The sequence below is a fragment of the Hippichthys cyanospilos genome, chromosome 10, assembly GCF_059441005.1.
Source record: "Hippichthys cyanospilos isolate Australia breed blue-spotted pipefish chromosome 10, RoL_Hcya_1.0, whole genome shotgun sequence".
Taxonomy (NCBI): Eukaryota; Metazoa; Chordata; class Actinopteri; order Syngnathiformes; family Syngnathidae; genus Hippichthys; species Hippichthys cyanospilos.
The window spans coordinates 5864261-5887987 of NC_142378.1; the positions used below are offsets into that span (position 1 = coordinate 5864261).

A 23727-nucleotide genomic window follows, 5' to 3' on the forward strand; every position below is an offset into this window, starting at 1 on the left:
GCCCAATAGAAATGGCCCCCCCGCCCCAACAACAGCCACCATGCACAGAAAAATGCGACATGTGTGGATGCTGCAGCTTTGGCTACGAGGCAGGCGCAGCACGTGTGGCGTTTGGGTGATTTCCCCTCAGCGTCTGCACTCGCACTGATGTAGTTCCCATGCAGCTAAAAATAGCTGCAGCTGCACCAAGCGTGGCAACACTTTGCTCTTCTCTACCCCCCTCACCCCCCTCGCCTCCAAAAAATGAGTTTCAAACTAGGGTTTCAAGGTCACGTTTTAGCCCCTAGGGGAAATGTTGACCTAACTCAGGCTTTTTCATGTGTGACATTAAAAAAAAAGCATACAAAAAACACTAGGAGGATAAAATATTGCACACACTATCAAAACTTGACGACGTTCAATATACCGCGCTGCTGTCAATTCTAAATGCTTTTAAATGAGAGGTCCAGAGGTTCACCGTATAGGTGTCAAATTTAGCCCATGTCGGGCTCATTTACTGCCGTTAAAAATTGTAAATATTGTCCATTTTGAACATATTGACAACCTGATGTTGATCATGCCTTTCCCCCGATTATTGCATGAATCCTTTCAACGGCAACCCGCGAAAAGGGCCACAATAGAAATTTTTGGTGACAACCCAAAATCGCCGGGTAGCGCTAGCGGCCAACTTATGACATTTGCAAGCCTTTCAGCGACTTTGACGATTGGCTTAGCCTGGACCCCCATAATTCAAAAGTCATAATATTCTAATTATTTCAATTTCACAAATATATAAATATACCGCAGTTACTTTTGCTATGATTGCATTTTTACAATTTTTGTAAATAAAGCGGCATAGGTCCCCCCCCCCCCCGAGATGAGTTATTGTCATTATTATGATATTTCTCGATTTGGATGGATTGCTGTAAGACAGGCAGCCAATGTGCAAAAGCAGCCCGCCTCAAAGTCAGTGACAGCTACAGATATTTGGAGCGTCCTCGCTGCAGGATGCCCGCCAGTCCCTTATCACCATGGCAACACAGGCAGTCAGACCGGCGCTTATGACTGATGCGCCCGCCGCCGAGGTGTTTCCCGAACCGACGCGGCCGCCTCCCTCGCTGACATTTGGCAAAATTCAGATGCCGGTGCCTCATGCCGCAAAATGTACACACACCGGAGGACATTTTCTCCAACTGCGATCAACTTTGCAAATTCCGCTATGTCCGACACGACGTAAAAAGCACACGTGAGTGCTGTGTTTGCAAAGGGGTCGCAAGAAAAGCTGCCACGGTTTACGCCTCCCAGGCGTGATCAATCAAGCTTTATTCCACAGTTTGGGGAAATTTAAAGTAGGTAGGTCGAAAAATGTTTTTTTTTTTTTTTTAATCGGTGCTTGGTATTAATATCAGTAACTTCTCATGAGTTGAATACTCATACTGAGTTCTTCGGCTAGTACTACCACAAATCATCTTTATTCAGAATTTCTGAGTGTCTATTAATCAAGTTTGACTGCCATATCTGATTGTTTTGTTGACATTCCCTTTAGCTCCATCTAGTGGATGCAAAATGCAACCTCAGCCACTATTGTGGCTTCTATTTCATGTGCCTTATAATGCAGCGCACCTTGTATATGAAAACAGTTTTAACATAGGCCATTCATTGAAGGTGCGCTTCATAATCTCGTGCCCCTCACTGTGGGGAAAATGCGGTAATAAAGTTTGACGTGTGTATCTGATCTTTGTTGGGATTCCATTTAGCGCAGCTCCATCTATGCATACCACAACCTCAACCACTACTGTAGCTTATATTCTATGCGCCTTAAACTGCAGTGCGATTTACTCGAAAAAAGTGTTAAAATAGGCCACTCAATGAAGGTGTGCCATATAATCTCATGCGCTTTATTGAGTGGAAAATATGGTATGTATTAGTGTGTGTGTGTGTGTGTTTACAGTGTGTGGGAGTGTTATTGAGATATTTTTAATTATGTGCCAGCTTCTCCCATCTTCCACAGCAAAAATTGCACACAAACACTCACACACACACACACGCATGCACACTCTTTCACAAGTACACTTTCATAAACGCACACAGTTTCAGAACTAGACATTTTCTTCGGCACTAGTTTGATCTTCCGTGTATTTATTAATATAAATAAATATGTATTGTATTGTGCTGCATTATTGTCATCATCGTTGTTAGTAGTAATAGTCGTGTTTGTGTTATTCATTTTTCTGTGTGACGATTAGTCCATTGAGTATTTTCCATGACGAATGATTGCAATTACGGAGGACTTGAAAATGTGCGTCAAGAACCTTTTTGCCGGAACAAATGGGAGTACTTTTTAATTCTAACCGCAAACGAAAATGAGGTTTGAATTCCCTCGCCGCCTCTAAGAGTCCATCTTATGGCAAAATGTAGCGATTGGAATTCCCTGTGGCGTTGACAACCTATTGATTGTCCTCACCACTTTTCAAAGCGTATGAAGTCCCAGCTGACTTGAAAGTAGGATTATGCTCATCCTGATGGAATATCTCGCGGGAATTCTCTCAGGTCAAAGGAAAATGGCTCTTACACGCACACGATGTAAGATTTGACCTCTTTGGCAAATGATGAGATGGGCGACGCAATTTTTTTAACCCTGACCGTGTTTCTGTGTTACCGTGTAGAAGACACACCAACACTTTGGCATCAATGTAGAAACTAGAGCAAAACAGAATTAATATCATCCGTTGTACTCTTTATATTTCTTGTCTTCATATCTGTAACTTATATATATATGTTGGGCATAAAGTTAAGTGTGTTTCAGATTTTCCGCATTGTGAGCTGTCAGTGAACGCAGCTTTCTAAAAGGGGTCCTAGACACCAAAAAGAACCCCTGTCTTAAAGGACGTATTAATATGTTTTTGGGATTGAATGAATTAAAAAAGCAGGTCGGGTACGCCTGTTTCGATCTCGAAATCTCCATTCGAGATTTCTTGCTTTTAATTCTTCCGTTGGAGAAGCAAGAAAAAGAAGCGGAAGAAGGCATTAAATGGAAACGTAAACAGTAGCACGCAGAGAAGCTTAGCGGGTCCAAAAATAGAAGGATGGAGAAAAAGCGGGCAAAAAGAGATATGGAAAGAGAAAGCTTTGCTTACGGTCAGGGATTAGTGCTTCCCTGGAGGATTTTCACTCCAAAAACCTAATCTGGCCTGATTGGGAAGAGCACCAGCTTCAGTCATCTTAATTCTCTTAAACCCTGCCCGGTGTGGACATGATTGTGTGTGTGTATTTCTGTATGTGTCTTTATACCCCCATTAAGCATAGAGACCGGGCTTTGGCTTTGCCTGCTCATAATTGAAAGATAGTCAAATGTATAAACACACACAGGAACGCACATCAAAGTCTGCCTCATTACCAGCTATGGTGTATACAAAAAGTCTACACACCCTGTTCAAATGTAAGTTAATGGGGACCGAAACCCGCCAAGTGCGGGAACCCCCCGAAATTTTCATGCACATGTACGTGGGTACCTGAAATTTTTAAATATGAAACAAACTTCTACTTTACATATTTACACAAATATTACTGCAGCACATATACACACTTAAATTATAACGAATTAGCGGGGGGACAAGAGTTTACGCTTGAAATTCAAATTTACTTCAAAGGAAATCTAGGTAAGAAACTTACAACACTCTGCAGCCACGCTGCTCTACCTTTGCGTCTGCCTAACAGTGTGTGTGAATTTCATGAGCTAGACCGCATAGCTAATCTGTCAATCAGATCAGCTCACATGCACTCCTACAAGACACGTGATTGGCTACCGGCACGTCCGTCGAACAATGAGTGCAGGAGTAGATTACAATCCCTGCCCTCATTGGTCGCCAATCACGCATCTTGTAGGAATGCCCCTCTCCCTCGTGTGTGTGTTCATGTTTTCACATTATATATATATATATATATATATATATATATATATATATATATATATATATATATATATATATATATATATATATATATATATATATGCTGAGGGAAGTTAGATGGCTTTGCTTTCGGCGACTTTGACATCGTGGCCAATAAAAGCGAGATTGGCATGAAATGACGGCTGAACAGGCGGGAAATTGGCTCAGTTATTTTTGGAGCGGCGTCACGAGGGAGCGTCGGCCCACCATCCCATCTCTAATGAGCAGGTGATGGCGTCTCAAACATGCACAGACGTGAGCGCGAGCGGAGGAGCCGACAAAGTGCAGATATGATGACTTGTGGGAACTGAGACCGGAAAGCGTGGCGGCCCGATACCGACATGCGCCACTCCGGCAAATAAACGCGGGCACAATCCTGTCGTCAGCGTTCGATGAAAGTACGGGCTGGAGAAATGTCAGACGCAATCTCATCTTCAACCACGGCACATTGTATCCCATAATACTGCACGACAGGAGGTTGTACCACACAGAAGAAGAAGGAAAGTCATTGATAAGAAGTGTTTTGTTTTTTTAAGACATCTTCATATACAGCACTTATGTAATTGTCAGTTTTCATCCATGTATATGCTAACCCTAAGCCAACACAAATGCAATTTTACTGGAGGGAGTCAGACAGAAGCCGACTCAACACCGCCCCCTACTGCCACACATTTCTTCCCTGCTTCATGCAATAGACTCACGTGATTTACTTGCGGTACATCTGTGCAACGCAACCAAATAAAGTTGGATTTTAGTCTATCTAATATTTTGCACTTCTCACGTGATTAAATGAAAGAAAAACAAAACATGGGAATCCACAAAACATTTTTGTGCATCCAAAGTGTGAAATCGGGATAACACTGCATATAAAATGAATAATAACCAAATGTCTTTCGAAGGAAACCTCTAATGAGTGAAATGAAAGCCCGTGGATCGTGTAGTCAGCTGTCTACCTGAATTGAGGACTTTTTCACCTAATATAGAATTCATATTTGCAAAATAACAGCCAATGAAAAGATATACAGTGTCACTCAAAAGTTTGCCATGACCTCAAACACATTCCGAGGTCAAAATTTTCTTGAAATGCACAGCTGGGAGTCATTCAGGATCATTAAGCAACACCCACATCATTAGAGAAAAGCAAGTAGTGCAAAGCTGCATAGTCGAGGTGACCTCAGTATGCATGTAAAAAGTAAACCAAAAATAAAATGAAGAATATAAATACGGAAGGTGTTTCCAAACTTTTGACTTGTTCTGACTTGTAAAAATAGTTTTCTACTGTATTACTTCACTGCCAACGCAGCTAAAATTGATTTTTGACATCCAATTCATTCGATGGCAGCCAAGTAAAACTGATATTGACGTCAATGAAGGAGAAATTTCAAATTAGAAACATTTGTTATAGGTCTTAAAAGTGACACATTTCAAGACATCCATTTGGAAAACTAAATTCAATTTCAATGAGGCGCTAATTATTTTCCAAAGGCTTAGAACCTAATAGAAAAAAATATATACTAAAGTACCTTCCTTACAATTATCCAGCATTTAGCCAGTTGTTTCAGCGTACAGATTTCATAGCTTTTCCGATTCATGGGGACTTAGGGCAGGAGGCAAGGTGGTCCCGCACGGGCCCTGAAAGTGAAACCTAAAAAATGAGGAGACAAGAAATGTGGTCAACAATAGAGAAAAAAAATACGGTGGAAAGAGGAGCTCCACCTACTTGAAGCGCATGGTGGCCGGCGTGTCTTCCATGTTGAACTCCGCCACGGGTACCCCTCTTGCGGCCACTTGGGGAGCAAACATGGCCGCCGGGTAGACCACAGACGAAGTGCCGACCTACGCGAGGGCGACATCTTTGCGTTACGCTCGTTATATCCACGTCGGTCGTAGTATTCAGAATAGGCATGGGCCCAAATAAGATTCTGACTCTATGATATCTTGAGCAAAAATATCATGGCCTTGTTTTATATTAAAAATACAAATCTATTTTTTTCAGCCGTTGAAGACAATCTAATTCAGTTTTCAGTGACCTCTTCCCTGTTATTGGCCCATGCGGGAATCCAGAAAAATACTCACCACTAAGCAGAGGTCGCACTTATCTAGAACGTTCTCCGCTTGGATGAGAACGTCCGAATCAAGAGCCTCCCCGAACCAAATGACGGCTGGTCTCAGGAGACCACAACACCCGGCTTGCTCACACCTGAAAAAATAAACACACGCTCACTCTCCCTCACGTACGCAAAGTCCACAAAGTCATGACAAGGCTTCTTACCTGGGAAGGTCCTGGACTGGGATCTGAGCATCATTTGTTTCCGGGTCAGGAGCTCTGGAGAAACAATTAAGCACCTGTTAGTGGTTTGCAAACTTTTTTCCAATCATGTACCCACTTGTGAAATATTTTTCAAGCTGCTAGCCCACAACCAACGCAAAGCATTTTTTTTCGCGGTAGTTTGCATCGTGTTCCAAATTATTTGCTCCTGACTTGAAAAGAAACATGCAGCATACTTACACCACTATGATAAACATGGATATATACTCAATAGATTTATGATGAGGGTGCAAGCAAAGCTGACAAAACTTACTTGGATCCCGGCTTACCCTTTGCCCTCCAGGGCGGCACAAATGGGGCTGTTGTAATTAGTTGCTTCGTGACCGCAACTCATGCAGCGGGTTTTAAAAAGACTTCCTGGATTGACACAAGAGAGAAAGACACAAAATAGTGAGAGTTGAGAATTTGTCATTTGTACTTATTTATATTCACTGTAAATTACAGACTATAAACTACGGTGGCTCTGTAGTGCAAATCACACAAACAAAAAACAATGCAACCAAAAAAAAAAAAGGTAATCGCAAACAAAAACAAACAAAAACAGGAGAGAAGCACACCTGAAAAAAGAAGCAGATAATTAAAAAGAACACGCAATAAAAAAGCGCAAAAAAAATCGAATCAAGCAAGAAAAAAGACGCACACAATAAAAAGGAAGTTGTTTACTGCAATCCAGTAAACAAAGGGAGACAAAAGATGCTATGAAAGTATTGATTTTGAGGCAAGAAAAAAAAAAAAGAGTGGTTAGCGAGAGCCTTTACCGTGAATTTCCAGGATATTTTTGGATCCGGCACGACGGTGAAGTTCATCAATGTTCTGAGTGATGACAGTGACGTCACGGCCCTGCTTGGCCAGACGCTCCTCGCATTGGGCGATGGCCAGGTGAGCCGGATTGGGATTTTTGGTGAGCATGACTTCGCGACGGTAGTGGTAAAACTCCCACACGCGCGATGGGTTTCTTGAGAAGGCCTCGGGGGTGGCAAGATCCTAAAAGGGCAAAAGTAACAAAACGCACACTGGATACCACGCAATACACCTTTATTTTGTTAACATGAGCATGTGCTGCAAGGTAAGAAGAATATTGCATTGGAGGCAAAATTTTGCAGAAAAACTGAGTCTTAACTTCGAAATGTACAATTTTCACAGGATGTGACCATTGAGGTTCCTGTACTCATGAACCTACAAAAAAAAAAGGTACACAAATTTTTGAGGTAGCTTGAGGGAACTTTAGGGCCTTTTAGCAAAAAGAAGATGTTTGGACTTCAGAGGTCATCAACTAATGAAACAAACAACGTTGAGATGACTGTAAATCTTCAAATATAAGTTTTTGTTTTTGTTGCAGCTAACGGCAGCTTGTGTTAGCTATTCATATTATTTTCAATAAAAGAAGTGAGCAGACCGAACCGACCTCCGAGTTATGATGTCTCTAGCTGATTCAATGAAAAGTTGGAAGGTATGGAGCAGTGTGCACCGGTGAGAGAACACAGAAAAGTATTCCGTTTGACCCATTTATCAACTGTGGTCGTTTGGCATATACACACAATCAAAAACTTAATGGAATTTGGGGTATTTATGGCGAAATGAACTCAATGTACATGGCGAGAAAAAGGAAAAACAATTGCTTGAAAGCAAGTTACACTAGTGCTATGTTCACTGATCACTTACACAGTGGGAAATCAGAAACACACTTATTTTAACCTGCAAAAAATATAATTTATGGATATGAACACAAGACACTATGAAGATTCATTCTGTTTCGCTTTAGTTTAAACTGTTGGCGCTTCTTATACACGGCAACATAAAAAATAGCTGAATTATTTGGGGAATTACGGTATTTAAAATTCTAAATATTTTTCCCGTGTACATTGTGTGCATTGAAACAGTTTGCAAAGCAAATCCCGGCATGCAAATTATGATCTAAAAGTTACGGATGCTTACCTGAGCTTGCCACTTTCTCCAGTAACCCCCGGCCCCTCTGAAGGTGGGGACCCCGCTCTCGGCGCTTACTCCCGCTCCTGTGAGAACAGCGATCTTGTTGGCCTTGGAGAAGATCTCCCGAAACGCCGCCAAGTCTGCGTCAGAAAAGACAATCCCAAGAGCCAGTTTCAAACGATTTGTTGTCAAACGTGAACACGTGCGTCTAACCTGAGCTGGGTCGGGTCATGCTTGTGCTAGTCCAACCTTTCTTCAGGGGAGCACAAATGTGGACGAGACCTCTCGAGGTCAGCTGGCGCGCAATCATCGGGTTTCAGTGACCTGGGATCAGGTTGCATTGTTATCCTGGTAATGGCACTTTTTTGTCAGTAATGCTTTGGGAGTCATTTCATCTTCATTTGTTTTGGGTCAATTATTTTAGTGATTACTTTAGTAATGTAGCACCTCATCGATTTTTGCGTGATTATACTTAAATGCAAATAACTACAATTGAATACTTTTATAAATAAATCATAATTAAATAATTCAATCATTACATGATTAAATTATTAAATAATTCAATTATAATTAAATACTTTAGGTCAGGGGTGTCAAACTCGTTTTACCTTGGGAAAAATATATTTCCAAGTGGAAATTATGGTGATCTATTTATATAACTTCAAATGCATTATTATTATTTTTTAATACTGACCAAAATAGTACAAGCACTACATCACTAGAAATAATAAAACATTAACACAACTATTAAGTATAAAACATTTCAAGCTTTTCATTGATTGAAAACAATTCAGCTAATTTTCATACATTACAATTTACATTACAAAATCACTTCCTGAGCCGGATTAAAACCGTTTGTGGAGCAGAACCACCGCATGTTTGACACCACTGCTTTAGGTGATTCTGTGCAAAAAAATAATTAGTTTTGGTATTTCCGTACTGATTACTTAAAACTGATTACTGATTACGGTACTTAATCATCGAGAATAATGCATTACTTGAGTTCTGAATTTGCATTTTTAGACCCCTATTTAGCTAAACATTTGGGAAAAAGGTTAACAAAAACTATAAATAGATACCAAGGATACATTGTCTGGACTGAGAAAATATGTCTTTGGGTTTAATGACGTGTCAACATGTCCAGATTTACCATGAGAGTACAATAATTATATTTAATGAGACACATTGCGATCATATATCCTGATTGTTCTTTGTTTACCTAAAATCACGTTCTGCAGCAACGCCAAAAATACAAAGACAATTTATTAAATTAATACAATTCTTATATTGTCGCCAAAATAAATGACGGTTTTTAAAAATTTACTAAAGCGTAACTGGGAGTTTGGTTTCTGTTTCTCCAAAGATGGCACATGCTAAAGTAGACTGGAAAACATTCTATGAGCTATGCTAGCATTTAGCTAGTTACTGTCTGTTTACAAACAAATTGACGCCATTTCTCGCAGCAGCTGTGTTTGCAGCGACATTTACATTTTGAAACTGTAAAGACGTATATGCACATGTAGTTACAAAATTCCAAGTTGGTTTGCAAGGTAAGGTCGACTTAAAAAGTTTAGCACGACCTGCTCAAGTGCGACACCGAAGCCGGCGAGTCACCTCCGCTTCCGGTCCTTGTCTGTCCCGCCCCCATATTTTCTTTTAATATTCTTGGACGAAATTAGTTTCAATTTACGAGGTACTAAAAATACGAGAGAGAGCGAGAGAGAGAAATAAGAGAGAGAGAAAAAATATATCAAATACATATAACGATAGACGCGGAAATCATAATGGCAAAAACACAAGTCAGATAAACGAGCCAGCAGAGGGCGCGCTGGTACCATTTACCGCACATCGTTCTGTGATGTTCTTGCGAATGCACTGTTGTTGTGCTTTATTAAACAAATTTAAATAAAATCATCTGTATGCTTCCTCAAATGCAAAAATCAGGGAAAATGCATGATAAAAAAATGGGTTTGTAATGTGTCCAAAATAGACAATATTTCCAATTCTGAATGGCAGTAAAAAAGCCTGACATGGGCTAAATTTGACACCTATTGAGTGTACCTCTTGACCTCCTGTTGGCAAGCATTTAGAAGAGACGGCAGGGTGGTATTTGTAAAGTCCGTGTTTCGACAATAAATGCAATATTTAGGTCTCCTAGTCTGTGTTTTTGTATGCGTTTGTATGCATTTAAAAACAATTATTTATTATATATATATATATATATATATATATATATATATATATATATATATATATATATATATATATATATATATATATATATATATATATATATATATATATATATATATATATATATATATATATATATATATATATATATATATATATATATATATATATATATATATATATATATATATATATATATATAATACAAGACACCTCTCCTCCAAGCAACAATGGGCATCCTATTTGGACTTTCCATGGAAAGCGGATGAGGTGCTGACACCCCCCCCCCCCCTTCACCCCCCCTCCTCCCGGGCATCATCCTCCCGATCGACCGCCCACTCGTGCGCCGTCTATCGCGGCTGCTGCTGCTGCGGCGGCGAGTCTCGTCACGCCTGCACGCCGGTTGTCCTCCCCGGACATGGCGGCTGCGGCGGCGGCCCCGGAGCATGAAGACCGCAGACCCATCCGGAGGGTTCGATCCAAGAGTGACACGCCTTACATCAACGAAGCCAGGATCTCTTTGCACCTGGAGACAGGTAAGGCATGCACAAATCTTTTTTTTCCCTCTTCTTGATTAGCGGCAGCCCCGAGATACGAGCATGACTGTGGGCTTTCGCGATGCTCAGCGAGCTCGCAGTGACTCATGCGCCGCATGTGAGACGAGCTAGGGGAAGCTCTCCACACTTGATGGTTTCATCCGTGGAGAGCTACGAGAATCTAAAAATACAAATAAAATAAACAATGGAAATGCTCCTCGCGTGAACTCGTGGCGTCACGTCAAATGGTGTCACGCTGCGCTAAATTGTCACGCTGACAGTTTTCTTTGTTGCCATGGTCACGACGGCGCTCACACAAAGGCTTTGCCTCAAATATTGCTTCTCCCATTCAGCAAAACGCTCATCATGATCCTTCAAGAGCTTGACCAACGCCACGTTTTTTTTTGTGCCGCCGCATCCGAGTAGCACTGGACCCTCCCCCAGAAAAAAAACGAAAGGGGAAAAAACGACAAATCCTAATCACATGGCGTGCACTGACGACTAATCTTTTTGTGTCTGCATTTTCGCTACAATGCTGTTTTTGCAAAGCAATGCGTTCATCAGCATCAGTTGGCAGACTAAACGCAGTACCGCCTCCTCCCCAGTAGGATATGCTTCAGTTGACTTTTTTTCATCATTTCATTTTCTTTGGCCCAAATTGGGTCTGACTGACATACCGTAATTCCCCAAATATAAGTCACACTTGTTTCCAAAAAATGAAGGCCAAAGGTATGAGCTATAAGCGGTAATTTAAAAATTTGGAAGATGAATCCGCCGGCCAAATAAGGCGAGTTTTGACACACAGATGCGAATTTTTATATCCATCGCATTCTTACATACAATAATTAGCGTTACGGGGCTAGCTTGACGTTAGACGTCAGTTGATTGCTAGCAGCCAGTGCCTGTCGCAGCTAGTAGCAGCTCCTGTTAGCTGAGGTTGTTACAGCATTATTTTGAATCAAAGAAGCGAGCGGGCTGAACCTAAGTCTGAGTTCACCCTTGTTCACACATAGGAAGATGACTAAAACATGTATTAATTGTGTTCTTTTGGCATATACACACAATCATAAATTGGTGTAAGACTGATAGTGCGCAACTTTGGGTATTTATGGCAAAACGAACTCGAGCCGCGCCTCGACAAAAGAAAACCACATGTGCTTCGAGCGGATTCAAGGTTAAATTCAACATTAAAATGGCGAGGCATTCAATAGCCGCTGACAATGTGGGTAATCTGAAAACACTCGACTTGAGAAACTCAGGAAGGTAAAGCATCATATCTCGTTTTAGCTAATCATACTTCCTGTTTGGTAGCTTGCTTGAAAGCTTGGCTTTGATAGTCGTTAGTGGAGCGATTTCAAACCTGAGCCATTCTGATGTATTTTTGGACATATTTACCCATACGCAGTATTTTTGGGACATTTTTTTTCCCTCATCATTCTCACAGTATTTTTATCCAAGCGGTGGTGCACTCCTTCTCGCCTGACAACTAAGTGATGATGCCATTTTGAACTTTACAAACCTGTCTTCTTTCAATGCTTTCCCTTTGACGTGAAATGCTATTGATGTAAATATCGAAGGATTGGACCAAATACCGCACAAGGGTTAACCATGAACGTTAACATCTGTTCAGTGATGCGGATTTGACATGTGCAGGGCGTACCTCTCGACCTCCCGTTTGCAAGCATTTAGGAGCGGCAGATTGAAAGTCGACGTGTATTGACAATCTGTGCAATATTTTAACCTGCTAGTGTATTTTTTTTTCCTTTGATGTCACGCATCGAAAACATCTAACAGCCCAAGTTGGGTCAAAATTTCCCCCAGGGGTTAATATCAGTATTATTTTCACAGTATCGACGCTTTTTCATGTTCTGCGGTTGGGATTCAATTGAACAAGAGTTGAATGCAACGCGCCGCCACGAATGGAAATCGGACCTCGGCTCCTTCGACGGCGGGCTGCACCATTTGTATGCCATCGAAGATGATTTCATGGGCGAATAAGATCAGCAGCCCCTTGACACATTGAGCCCCAGGATGTTTGTTGACGTTGGTGCCATTACGCAATGTTGTGGTCTTCGCATTCACAAGGGGGTTGACTGCAGCGTTTCCCAGAATAGATCTGTCAGGGTGGCGCTGGAATCGGCCTGGAAGGAAACTAGGGCTGCAGCTATTGGGTAGTTTGAAGAACGGATCTACGTGTTGTGCGAAATACGTTGGAGTGTCTTTTTGTTGACGCTTGTGCGGGGAACCTTTTTCCAGACTTGAGCCACGCCCTCTGTTTGGGGGCACGGCACAAGACTGTTTTTTTTTTTTTAAAGGTGATTACGCGTTGAATTAGAATGTATCTATTGACATAAGCTCGATTTTGTGAAAAAAGCATCACATTAAACATACAAAAAAAATGGAATCCCTTTGATTACATCTCAGATATGGTGTAAGTCATCATCACCGCATATTTACTAGTTCAGGGGTGTCAAAGCCATTTTTATCATGAGCCACAATGTAGATATGGTTTCTGTCGCAGGGCCATTAAGACAAACTTAGAGGAGACAACTTGCGAGCTTGTTACATTAGTCAGAAACTTGAAGTCACGATTAGCATTTTGCGGGTCAGATAAAATGATGTGGCGGGCCGTTTCTGGCCCCCGCGCCTTGGGTTTGACACCTGTGGACGAGTTAAAACAGATAATGCACAACTGCGTGCGTCATTTTCTTACAGTTGTGATTTTTCGTTGCAGCTGAAGAAGTGGAACGGCTGGCGGCCATGCGATCGGATTCACTGGTACCCGGCACGCACACGCCGCCAATTAGGCGGCGAAGTAAATTTGCCACCCTGGGGCGCCTCTTTAAACCCTGGAAATGGAGAAAGAAGAAGAGCGAAAAGTTCAAGCAGACATCCGCCGGTGGGAACCTCAACATAAATAAAAATTTTAAAAAAATGAAAGTTCAGTCCAATTAAAACTGCGACGATTAATCGATGACTTGCCACTTGACTTTATTCTCTCAGTTCTGGAAAGAAAAATGTCTACAAGGCAGAGCAGAGAGGAGCTTATCAAGAAAGGCGTCCTGAAGGAGGTTTATGACAAAGGTGAGTCACAATCAAACCAGAAGATCCATGGGCAAAATTATTTTAGAATTAGAATACGGCAGAATAAATAGAATACGGCACTAAGACAACAGTAACAAACCTGATTGTGTTTACGCCCCTGGTGGCGAAAAAAATAACAGCACAAATTAAAAAGTGTCTTCTTCTGCCCGCCTTTGTTTGAGATTTCCCCCAGAGATTTTAAGAGTTTTCAAAAATGGTTGAGAACCACAGAAGTACTTAACCTAATTTCCACTTGATGTAATGGACGGAATAGCCTTTTTTTTCCCCCTTTTCGTCTTTTGGCCTCATCCAGTTCCTGTCTGAACTAATAATCCTGTCACTCTTGCGCGCCGCTTATGTAGACAGTTCCCCGTCATCGGGCCGGGAGGAGGAGAAACTGCAAAACGGCCGTTCTCCCGTGCCGGAGTGCAGCCCGTCACAATGTGAAGGCGGCGAGCCAATGGAAGGAGCGGCCGCCGTTGGAGGTAGGTCACAGAACATCTGCAGCTTTGAGGCCTCCTGCGCCCGCCCCCCGTCTGTTTCTTTTCTCGAGCAAAGTCGTACGCCGAATCACGGGGAAATCACGCAAACTCAAGAGTCCAACTTCAAACCCAAGACCTCTCTCCTCAGGCGCACCGGAGCTTGAGATCCCCGCTGATAGTCAACCGGACCACGGGCAAAAACCGAATCAAGCTCCCCCCACAAAAAAGGCGTATCCGGGGGACGATTCCGAATCTACCTTGCACAGACCTCCTCCGATACACAAGCAACCTCCCGCGCTACCGCCAAAACCTTTCACCAGGATAGCCAACCACAGTACAGGTACATCCGCCCGCCCGCCCCATATTCCGGACCGAGCCTTTCTAAGCCGGCTATTTCCTTGGGTCATTTTCCAGACGGCACCCCGGTAAAGTTGCCGTGCATGTCGGTGAAGTTATCGCCTCCTCTACCTCCCAAGAAGCTCATGATCTCCGTACCTGCAGGGAGCGCGGAGGCCCTGCCGCCTTTGCTGGCCTTCCAGAAGTGCTCCGCCCCTGCCGGCCACGCGCACTCTCTGCAGTACGGAACGCTTCCCGTTCCGCTGCACCCGCCCAGCCGGATCATTGAGGAGCTCAATAAGACCCTGGCGCTCACCATACAGAGGTTTGAGAGGTGAGAGAAACCCTAACCCTAAGAAAGAAAAAAGGGAGAAAGAAAGAAAACAAGAAAAGAGAAAGAGGGGAGAAAGGAAGGAGAGAGATAGGGAAGGAAAAAAGGAAGACAGGAAAAAAAAAAGGTCAAAAGAAAGAAAGAAAGAAAGAAAGAAAGAATGATGGCTTTAAGGGCAGGCCCCGGTGACCTTTGCCCTTTGCCACCGGCAGCTCAGCGATGCGGGGCGCAGCCACGGCGATGATGGAATGCGACGACAAGGAGAATCTCCCCAATGAGACGGACTACCAGGACATATCTGCTATGTACGGGGAGGACGAGGACGACCAAGACGAAGAGGAGGAGGAGGAGGAGGAGGAAGACGTGGATGAGGACGACCAAGAGGAAGAGGAAGATGACGAAGCATTGTTTACAAGTAGGTTGGCGCCGCTGTTGTCGTCTCACGCTTTGGACGTCAATGCATCCGATTGCGCAATATCGGCGTGCCGGGCCCGACCTTTTTTCTTTGTGGACGCAGGCGCGCTGGCCCTCAAGGTTTTGCGAAAGGACTCTTTAGCCATCAAAATCAGCAACCGTCCATCCAAGCGGGAATTGGAGGACAAGAACATTCTGCCGCTGCAGTCCGACCAGGAGAGACTGGAGTCCCGACAGCAAACGGCCACCAAACTCACAAGGTGGGCCAACATTCCTCTCTGCTAATTGGTGTCCCCCGTAGTGGACATTTGATCTAGCTCTCGAGTTACTGACTTTCACGTTACACTACAAGGTCCGAGTGTCCTCAGTAGTGGACATCCCGGCCTTCCCAATCATTTCTCATGTATTCGGTGAGATATATATATACTTTATTCTTAAATTTTGATTGTCCATGTATAAGGTTTGACTGACTTATCTGATTGCTTTGTTGACTTTCCCGCAAGCACAGTGCCACCTAGTGGATTCATAATGCAACCACAGCCACTACTGTAGCTTCTATCCTATCAGCCTTATAATGTAGTGAACCTTACAGTATATTTTAAAAGGTGCTCCTACTAACTGGGTAATTCAGAAAATACAGTATGACATACCAAAGTTTGAGAAGTAAGCCATGTACTGGAAGTCAGACATTTTGTTTCCCAGACGGTTGAGTCAACGGCCAACTGCCGAAGAACTGGAGCAGAGGAATATCCTGAAACGTAAGTTTTCTTTCTCGCTGAACACACAAGGCGAAAGGCAAAACCACGAGCACCCTCCATTTTTTTCTCTCTTTTTCATAGCGCGAAACGATCAGGAGGAGCAGGACGAAAAGCGGGAGATCAAGAGGCATCTATCCAAAAAAGTAGGACGCGTGACCGAGGTTAACGCATTCAATGCCAAAAACGTGTTTTAACGTTTTTCACAAAAAAAAAGTACCTGGCATTGAATTGATTCTTAAAAAGAAAAAAAAAACATTGAACATGGTTGCCATGGTGATCTCGTATCGCGATCGGGCCATTTTTGTTGCGTAGCTGAGCCAGAGGCCGACGGTGGAAGAGCTGCGAGAAGCCAAGATCCTCATTCGCTTTAGCGACTACGTGGAAGTGGCCGAAGCTCAGGACTACGACAGGAGAGCCGATAAGCCCTGGACGCGGCTAACGGCCGCCGACAAGGTCACCCCCCCCATCGACCGCAACGTCATTGGCCCAGTACTTGACTCATCTCTTTGACTTTTCTCTCATTTAGGCCGCCATAAGGAAAGAGCTGAACGAGTTTAAAAGCACAGAGATGGATGTGCACGAGTCCAGTCGGCACCTCACCAGGTACTAAAAAAAGGCATTGCCTTTTGTCTTTTAAGGGAAAGTCAACATTTTGTTGGTGGAGGAGGAGAAAAAAAAAACATAGTCTTTGACCATGCCCCAAATGGAAGGCATGGCTCGAGTCTGGAAAAAAAAAGTAACTATCAAATCTCTGGCGCAGGTTTCATCGGCCCTAAAGGAAAGCTGGACAAGATGAAGAGCGCGCAACTGGCGACTTCCCTTGGAATCTTCCAGTGACATTATCACACTGATTCCCATTTCAGAACTGCTTTTCTATCAACAAACGTTGCACTTTTATCAAGTGTGCCAATTTTGATGAAGAGTGGACATCAGAACCACCATCTTAATTCACTTGTGGACTTAATTGACCTTTTGACAAGTTCTGTTTGGATCAGGGGTGTCCAAATTTTGTCCCATCATGGCAGAAACATAGAAAAACGTATTATGTATTAAATAATTAAAATCAAGCAAGCAAGCACATATAGTTTTTAAAAAGTTTTTGTTGAAGGCATTAAGGCAAATTAGGCGAATACTTCCCACACAGTTCCAACGCTGTCAACTGCCATTTTTTTTTCTATTTATTTTCTTTAAAAAGCATTCCGGGCCATGTAAAAGTGTATTTTTCATATATGCCACGGGCCGCCAAAAAGTGTAGAGCAGGCCGCAAATAACACCCGGGCCGCAGTTTGGACACCTCTGATTTAGCTGGGATAACATTTTCATGTACTGTATATCCATCAATGTCATGTTTTATTTTTCAGGTCACAAAACAAAAATTCTGTTCTCGGTGTTAAAATTGCACTGTGTTGAGAATTGTGACAGGGTACAATGGTCATGTGACGGAATGAAACCAGTTTTACGATCAGACTGGACTATTGTCACTGTGAACACAATATAGCACTAGTGCTATTTTTTTTTTTTTACTCCACTAGATGGTGCTCTTGGCCCTAAGCGGCAGGGGAAAAAGATGACATTTCCAATGCACTTATTTATTTCTATACACAAAGCGCCATCAAGAGGAGTCAAAACATATTCACAAGGGATTCGCGAAGCTTCGTTAGGGCATCACGAGCGGTTTTCATTGGATTCAGTTCACACATGTTTCCAAGAGCAATTGTTTACTGTGATCATTCATAAAGAGGCCAAATCAACATGGTTATAGCACAGGAAGTGCCTTCGCATGGTTTTAGAGTTGCTGTTTGCTAGCGGCCGGGCAAACCTGTGCAATAGTCATGATCCTACAGTACGATCTCTGGATTTTACAAAAAGCTCCAGGTCTCCTCATACGGACGTTTAAATACACCTCGACAAAGTTGACAACTCAAATTTGGGAAAGGTGAGCAACTGTTGCAATCGTACTGCATGGCGCGCATTTTGTTGCCAGGCCATTTCCAATGGGTGAAATCTCTTGTGAGAACTGCTCCGTGTTTGTACGTAAGAACGTCTGTGCCAAGCAGCGTTGCTCGCGTGTACAAAACGACGAGACTTGTAAAAAACAAGATGACTTTTCAAATGTGGTTTTTGTAAAGCGGAACTGCATGTGAGTATTACTGATTGTGAGTCTTTGATGATGTATGGTTTCTTAACGAAAGAAACGTGATTTGTGCCTGCTCGTTTTTTTTTCCACGCAAACACGAACATTGTTATTGAAAAGATTATCTTAAAGAATCGTTCAAAGGATCCGTGGACCGAATCTGCACACCGAATTGTTCCCAAGATGGAAACGGATCAGGGAATAGCAATAAGTTTACTCATCAAACCCATTCGTGAAGGGTAAATGACGTACCGTACGATTCACTCACAGATCCGTATTGAACGGGAATGGCGTATGGATTCGTTCACGAATGGGAAATATTGTACATTCACTGATTGGTTCGTGAACCGCCAATAGCATGTCAGTAATCTCAGTTCAGTCCCGTCCTCGCCTGCCGCCGGTTGCTGATTGGTCATACCTGAGGGAAGTGCTAAGTTTGTTCACGTTCACGCAAAAAAATAGTTCCGTGGTTAACGACATATGGTTTGTGACACAAGACGTACGTTCACTCACTGAGTCGTTCTGGCGTATGATCAGTCTCGCTGAACGGAAAATGACCGCTGGCAAACGAGAGACGACGTACGTTTCAACCGGCGAATCGTCTTAAAGAGGAACTGAGTCGTTCTGAAAGGGAAATGGCGTATTATTCGCTCACAGCTTCGCCTTGAATAGGAACTGCCGCACGGACTTAGTTTGCCAACAGGATGACATGAGTTCAACCCACTGAGTCGTTCTGAACGGGAAGTGCCGTACGATTCGCTCGAATTCATTCTGATTCAGGCGTGCGGACCTGTTTTGCAAACGGGAAATGACACACTTTCAACACAGATTGTGAAAATCCCCCTCCCCGCCTTATGCTTGCTGCTGATTGGCCAGAACCCAGGTAAGTTCTCCGTTCGTTGAGATTCCCTCACCGATCCACTTCACATCTCAGCCAGTTCACAACAAAGTTCATCATTCATCACTGTCCGTTCAAGCGAGTCCTCATTCCATAGCTTAACGAGCAGGTTCGCTCACAGTTTACATGGCATGTATAAGCGCGCCGCAATATTTGTGCCACAGATCGATAGCTTTGGTTACGATGGCGTCCGTGTTCTCCTGCGGTATCTGCAAGAGAAAACAAAGACACGGTGAGGCGAGAGGGAAACGCTGGCCGGGCCAGACGGCGCATCCGTCCACTCACGTTGCACAGAAACTTGAGGATGCTCTCGGGTCGGCTGATGCCAAGCAACACAATCTTGTAGCTGAGCAGGATCTCCAGGGCAACGAAAACCAGGATCTTGCAGGAGCCGCTGATCACCTTGTCCCACACTCTTGAAAACACAATCATAACTTTTGTATCTACTTTCTACTTGAATTTCATTGGGCCGCCCATTTTGTTTTCAGCCTTGATGTCTTTCTGCGGCATAGAGAACGTGGGTCTCCAAACCAACGCTTGAGTCCAGAGGTTTGAATCTTTTTTTCCCCGATGATGTAGTCCCTGTGGCATTTTTTTTTTTCAGCCAATTACCATGATTCAGGCATGTCAAACTTGTTTAAGCTTGTGGGCCGCATGAAGGAAAATCTATTCCCAAGTGGGCTGAGCCAATAAATCATGGTATATATTTTTATAACTTTAAAACAACAATTTCAAATGTACTATTCTGTATTCAATACTCTCCAAAGTAAAACAACATCACTATTTTAAAATGTATGGATGAATGTAGTGGATGAATAACAAAACCTCAGCCACTGCTGTAGCCTCTATTCTATGCGCCTTATAATGTGGTGCGCCCTATACATGAAAACACTGTTAAAATAGGCTGTTCATTGAAGGTCCGCCTTATAATCCGGTGCGGCTTATAGCGCAGAAAATAAGCTATAGGCATAATACTACATTTTTACTGTTAAAAATGACGAAACGATTCACCCCTTTAACTATTTGTCACGGTTAAACATGACTCGTCAAGTTGAAGTTAAAGTTCCTCAAACGTTTGTGAGGTATGGTTTCGGGGGCGGCATCAGGGTACTTCACTTCTAAATTTTGGTATTGCGATAACGCCGCACCCCAGAAAGAACACGGGGCCATTTGAAATGAGGATGAGCTCACCTCTGCAAGCTGGACTCAGGCAGGCAGCCAGCAAAACAGCGCCGGAACCAGAGGTCGTAAGGAAGTTGCGCCAACGCGCCGTTGTTCTTCAGATGGCTGAGCAGGCCCGGCTCCTCCTGGTTCAGGTAGTGCTCCAGGCTCTTAGGCTATACCGGCCAAAGGTAGTTCCATTTCAAAAGCGCAACTCAAATGACGCCGTCAAAACATGGAAAATGCTTTTTCACACAGCCAGATCCTACATAATATAGATTTTAAAAATCAGTTTGATATGTAGTGTTCAAATTTCTTCAGATGTTGAATCTGGGGCTTCAATTTACATCGAGGGCGTCAAACTCGTTTTGGCTTGCGAGCTGTTTAGAGAAAGTGCGTTGCCCGGACCAATAAAATCATGGTATATATTCATTTAACTTATCAAAGGTTATTTGTTATTTTATCCTATTTATTGTTCATATTATTCTATTCATCGTTCATATTATATGATAATCCCATTACCGTAATAAATGAGAAATGGATTCTCTGACCTACTGGCATAAAAGAAGATGCGACACTTACGAGATGTGGAAGGGAGTCTCCAAACTTGGAGTGGAACTGACTGATGAAAGTTTTAATGAGCCAGTAGCAGTCGACGGGATCCTCCACGATCTCCTCCATTGCTTGACTGATGGACAGGAAGTCCTTATTCTCTTTATCCTGAAAAACAGGTTTACATTTCAAATATGCCTGCGAGCAGCCTATAGATCATGTCTTGGCGGCAAGATGTTTGACCGTCCAACTTTTACCATCTTTTGAGGACGAGAATGGAAAATAGATTGACGTGTGGATACGTATGTCGCTATAAAAGCGAAATCTTACCGGCGGTGAGATTTCAGAGCAGCGCGGTAGCGTGTTGCACTCCAGCTGGAACATACGCAAGTACGCATGGGTGGAAGGTGTGGAGGCATTGATGAATCTCATCACTTCCAGAGCCTCCACCATGTCTTGGTACTGCTCCTTTCGGTAGCCTCCGACCAAGGTATGAGAGTCGCTGTGGGGCGGCAGGATGCCTGAAGAACGTACAAGGTAGGATGGTTTTACAAAGCATTAGTATCGTGCAGGGGGGTCAAATTCGTTTAAGCTCGCTGGCTGCATGAAGGAAAAGTTCTTCCCGAGTGGGCCGGACCAATAAAACCATAAGTATATATTGATATGACTTGAAAACAACAACTTCAAATGTATTATGCTTTTGGAATCCTGTCCAAAACAAAACAAGTACAACATAACTATTCATTCAAGAATGTTGCAAGCTTTTCATTTAATACAAAAATTAAACTCATTTTTATACTTTACAAAATCATCTTGCAGGCCGGATTAAACCCAGTATATGAAGAATGCCTGAAAAAAAGTGAACTTTCTCACCTAATAAAACCTTCCACACATGGACCCTGTACATGGACGGCAGGGGAAAACGTTGACTGAAGGTGCTCAGCTTCTCCAGATCTGTTCAAGAGTCACAAAGTGTCACTAAACTTTTTTTTTATGGCTTGCATATATCTATACGTTCAAAAGGGAAAACACAAAGTCCTCTCATTGAGAACTGACATTTGAAATTGACTAGGTCAGAGGGGTCCAAAGCTTTTTGAGGGTCACATTCCAAAGTGATATTGCAAGATTGTGGGGTTGTCAAAGATGCTGTTAAAGCCACCTGAAAACGTTAATTTCATTTCATTTTATGTTAAATTGTGAAATTATTCATGACCCTCCAAAAAAGCAATCAATTTAACCTATTGAATATATTTTTTTAAATGTAATAAATATGAGATTTGTCAAAATGCATTTTGTCTACAATTGCTTGCTAACAGGGCGATGCAGCCAAAGCGAAAGCTAAATAGGTGTTTTATTTGATCAGTCAAAAAGAGAACTGATTGGCAGCAACCTGTTTGGGGGAAATTGACCCAGTTTTCTATAAGGAGGCGTGCAACTTGCTATTTTTTGTTTCTAAACAGAAAAGTAACAAATATACTTGTTGAATCAAAAGGCCAAACTCCAAAAAGTTTGAGAATCCCTGCAATAGTTTTGTCAAGAAAAATGTAAGTACAGTAGTTGTAAATGGCCCATTTGTATCTTTTCCCGGACAGAAAAGTTCTAAGGTACATTACAACGTATTAGCTGCAAATGAGATTTTTAAGATATGCCGTGAGCCCTTAAAAAAAAATAAACAAATTAAAAAATGAAAGGGCCGCAAATGGTCCCCAGGCCCATAGTTTGGACTTCCCTGGAATAGTAGTATCATTATTATTGCTTCTTTTGGAGTGAACCAGTGTTGAATGACGTGACTTACCCAGAGGAGTATCCTTCAGCAGTATTTCAAGGGATTTCTTCTCCTCCACTCCTCTAAAGCCAACTTTCTCATAATAAGCAGAGCGAAAGTTCCTCTGGGGGTCGTCAGCCATAATTTCACTTGAGCAGTGAAAAAAAAATAGGAAACGTCAGACTCGTAATAAATGACCAACACAAAAATTGTTTAGCTGTACATAGCAATTGAAAGCTCTTACCTTCTAAAATATGTTTTGGACGCAATTCGGATTTTTTGATTAAATCCAGCCTTTTTAGGTACTCGCTCGCCAAATCAAACCCGACTTCTTACATGAACCGGAGGCGTCCATGATGTGAAACGCATGCGCACAAAGTAAGCTGTAGAGTGACGTCCACAAAAAGCGACACCAGGTGACAGTGTTTACGGAAGTAAATATGGCTCAATGTTGTCAGGGCTCATTTTCTCGTCTCACAGAGTATTAGAAAAGTATAAATTCAGTCATAGTAAATAGGCGCAATGGGGATACAAAGTGGTGGTCTTCCAGTATGTTTCATAGAGACGTCTACTAAAGATGACGTTACTCCACTGGCGCGTCAATCAAATCAACCGTCTGCATTGAAGCGTCAATTTTCTGCATCATATTCCAAGTACAATTGAACTAAAGTAAAATATAAAGGCAACAGTGTTACTCTGAACTGAAAAAGATTACCATATTTTAGTCATACAGAAATCAGAAGTTATGCATGTGTTACTTGTCACTTTGACTTTTGTATTTTGCTGATTTTTGATCTTGTGATTCAATATTAAGATGTTGTTACCCACCCATTTTTTTTTCATCTATTTATTTATTATTTGCTTCGAGACTCCTTGTCATTTACAGCTACTGTACT

The 23727-nt window shown here is 42.5% G+C and overlaps 3 protein-coding genes across 8 annotated transcripts; 1 reads left to right on the top strand and 2 right to left on the bottom strand.

Moving 5' to 3' along the window:
• Positions 1–4437: 4437 nt before the first annotated feature.
• On the bottom strand, positions 4438–9906 carry sirt5 (sirtuin 5). Of its 5 annotated transcripts, none has more exons than XM_088424912.1 (9): positions 9768–9906; positions 8401–8511; positions 8194–8327; positions 7017–7242; positions 6528–6615; positions 6202–6255; positions 6006–6129; positions 5650–5765; positions 4438–5574 (listed from the first exon to the last, which is right to left on the bottom strand). In XM_088424912.1, exons 2-9 carry the CDS (start codon positions 8495–8497, stop codon positions 5502–5504), a joined length of 912 nt encoding a protein of 303 aa, XP_088281038.1. In that variant the 5' UTR covers positions 8498–8511; positions 9768–9906; the 3' UTR covers positions 4438–5501. The 5 variants fall into 5 exon arrangements, with proteins under 5 accessions (XP_088281038.1, XP_088281042.1, XP_088281040.1 ...); XM_088424916.1 differs by having other exon boundaries at positions 9676–9804; XM_088424914.1 differs by having other exon boundaries at positions 8401–8535; positions 9768–9786.
• An 801-nt stretch (positions 9907–10707) lies between these two features.
• phactr1 (phosphatase and actin regulator 1) lies at positions 10708–18527 on the top strand. 2 transcript variants are annotated; one of them, XM_088424910.1, is made up of 13 exons: positions 10708–10916; positions 13651–13815; positions 13920–14000; positions 14363–14485; positions 14631–14822; positions 14897–15152; positions 15362–15564; positions 15667–15823; positions 16266–16321; positions 16403–16464; positions 16634–16774; positions 16848–16924; positions 17082–18527. In XM_088424910.1, the coding sequence occupies exons 1-13, from the start codon at positions 10799–10801 to the stop codon at positions 17095–17097; spliced, it is 1647 nt and encodes a 548-aa protein (XP_088281036.1). In that variant the 5' UTR covers positions 10708–10798; the 3' UTR covers positions 17098–18527. The 2 variants fall into 2 exon arrangements, with proteins under 2 accessions (XP_088281036.1, XP_088281037.1); XM_088424911.1 differs by having other exon boundaries at positions 14984–15152.
• Positions 17655–23208, bottom strand: tbc1d7 (TBC1 domain family, member 7). Its single transcript, XM_088424917.1, has 8 exons — positions 23076–23208; positions 22862–22980; positions 21940–22020; positions 21397–21587; positions 21097–21234; positions 20545–20690; positions 19639–19768; positions 17655–19562 (listed from the first exon to the last, which is right to left on the bottom strand). Exons 2-8 carry the CDS (start codon positions 22971–22973, stop codon positions 19476–19478), a joined length of 885 nt encoding a protein of 294 aa, XP_088281043.1. The 5' UTR covers positions 22974–22980; positions 23076–23208; the 3' UTR covers positions 17655–19475.
• Between the last annotated feature and the right edge of the window lie 519 nt (positions 23209–23727).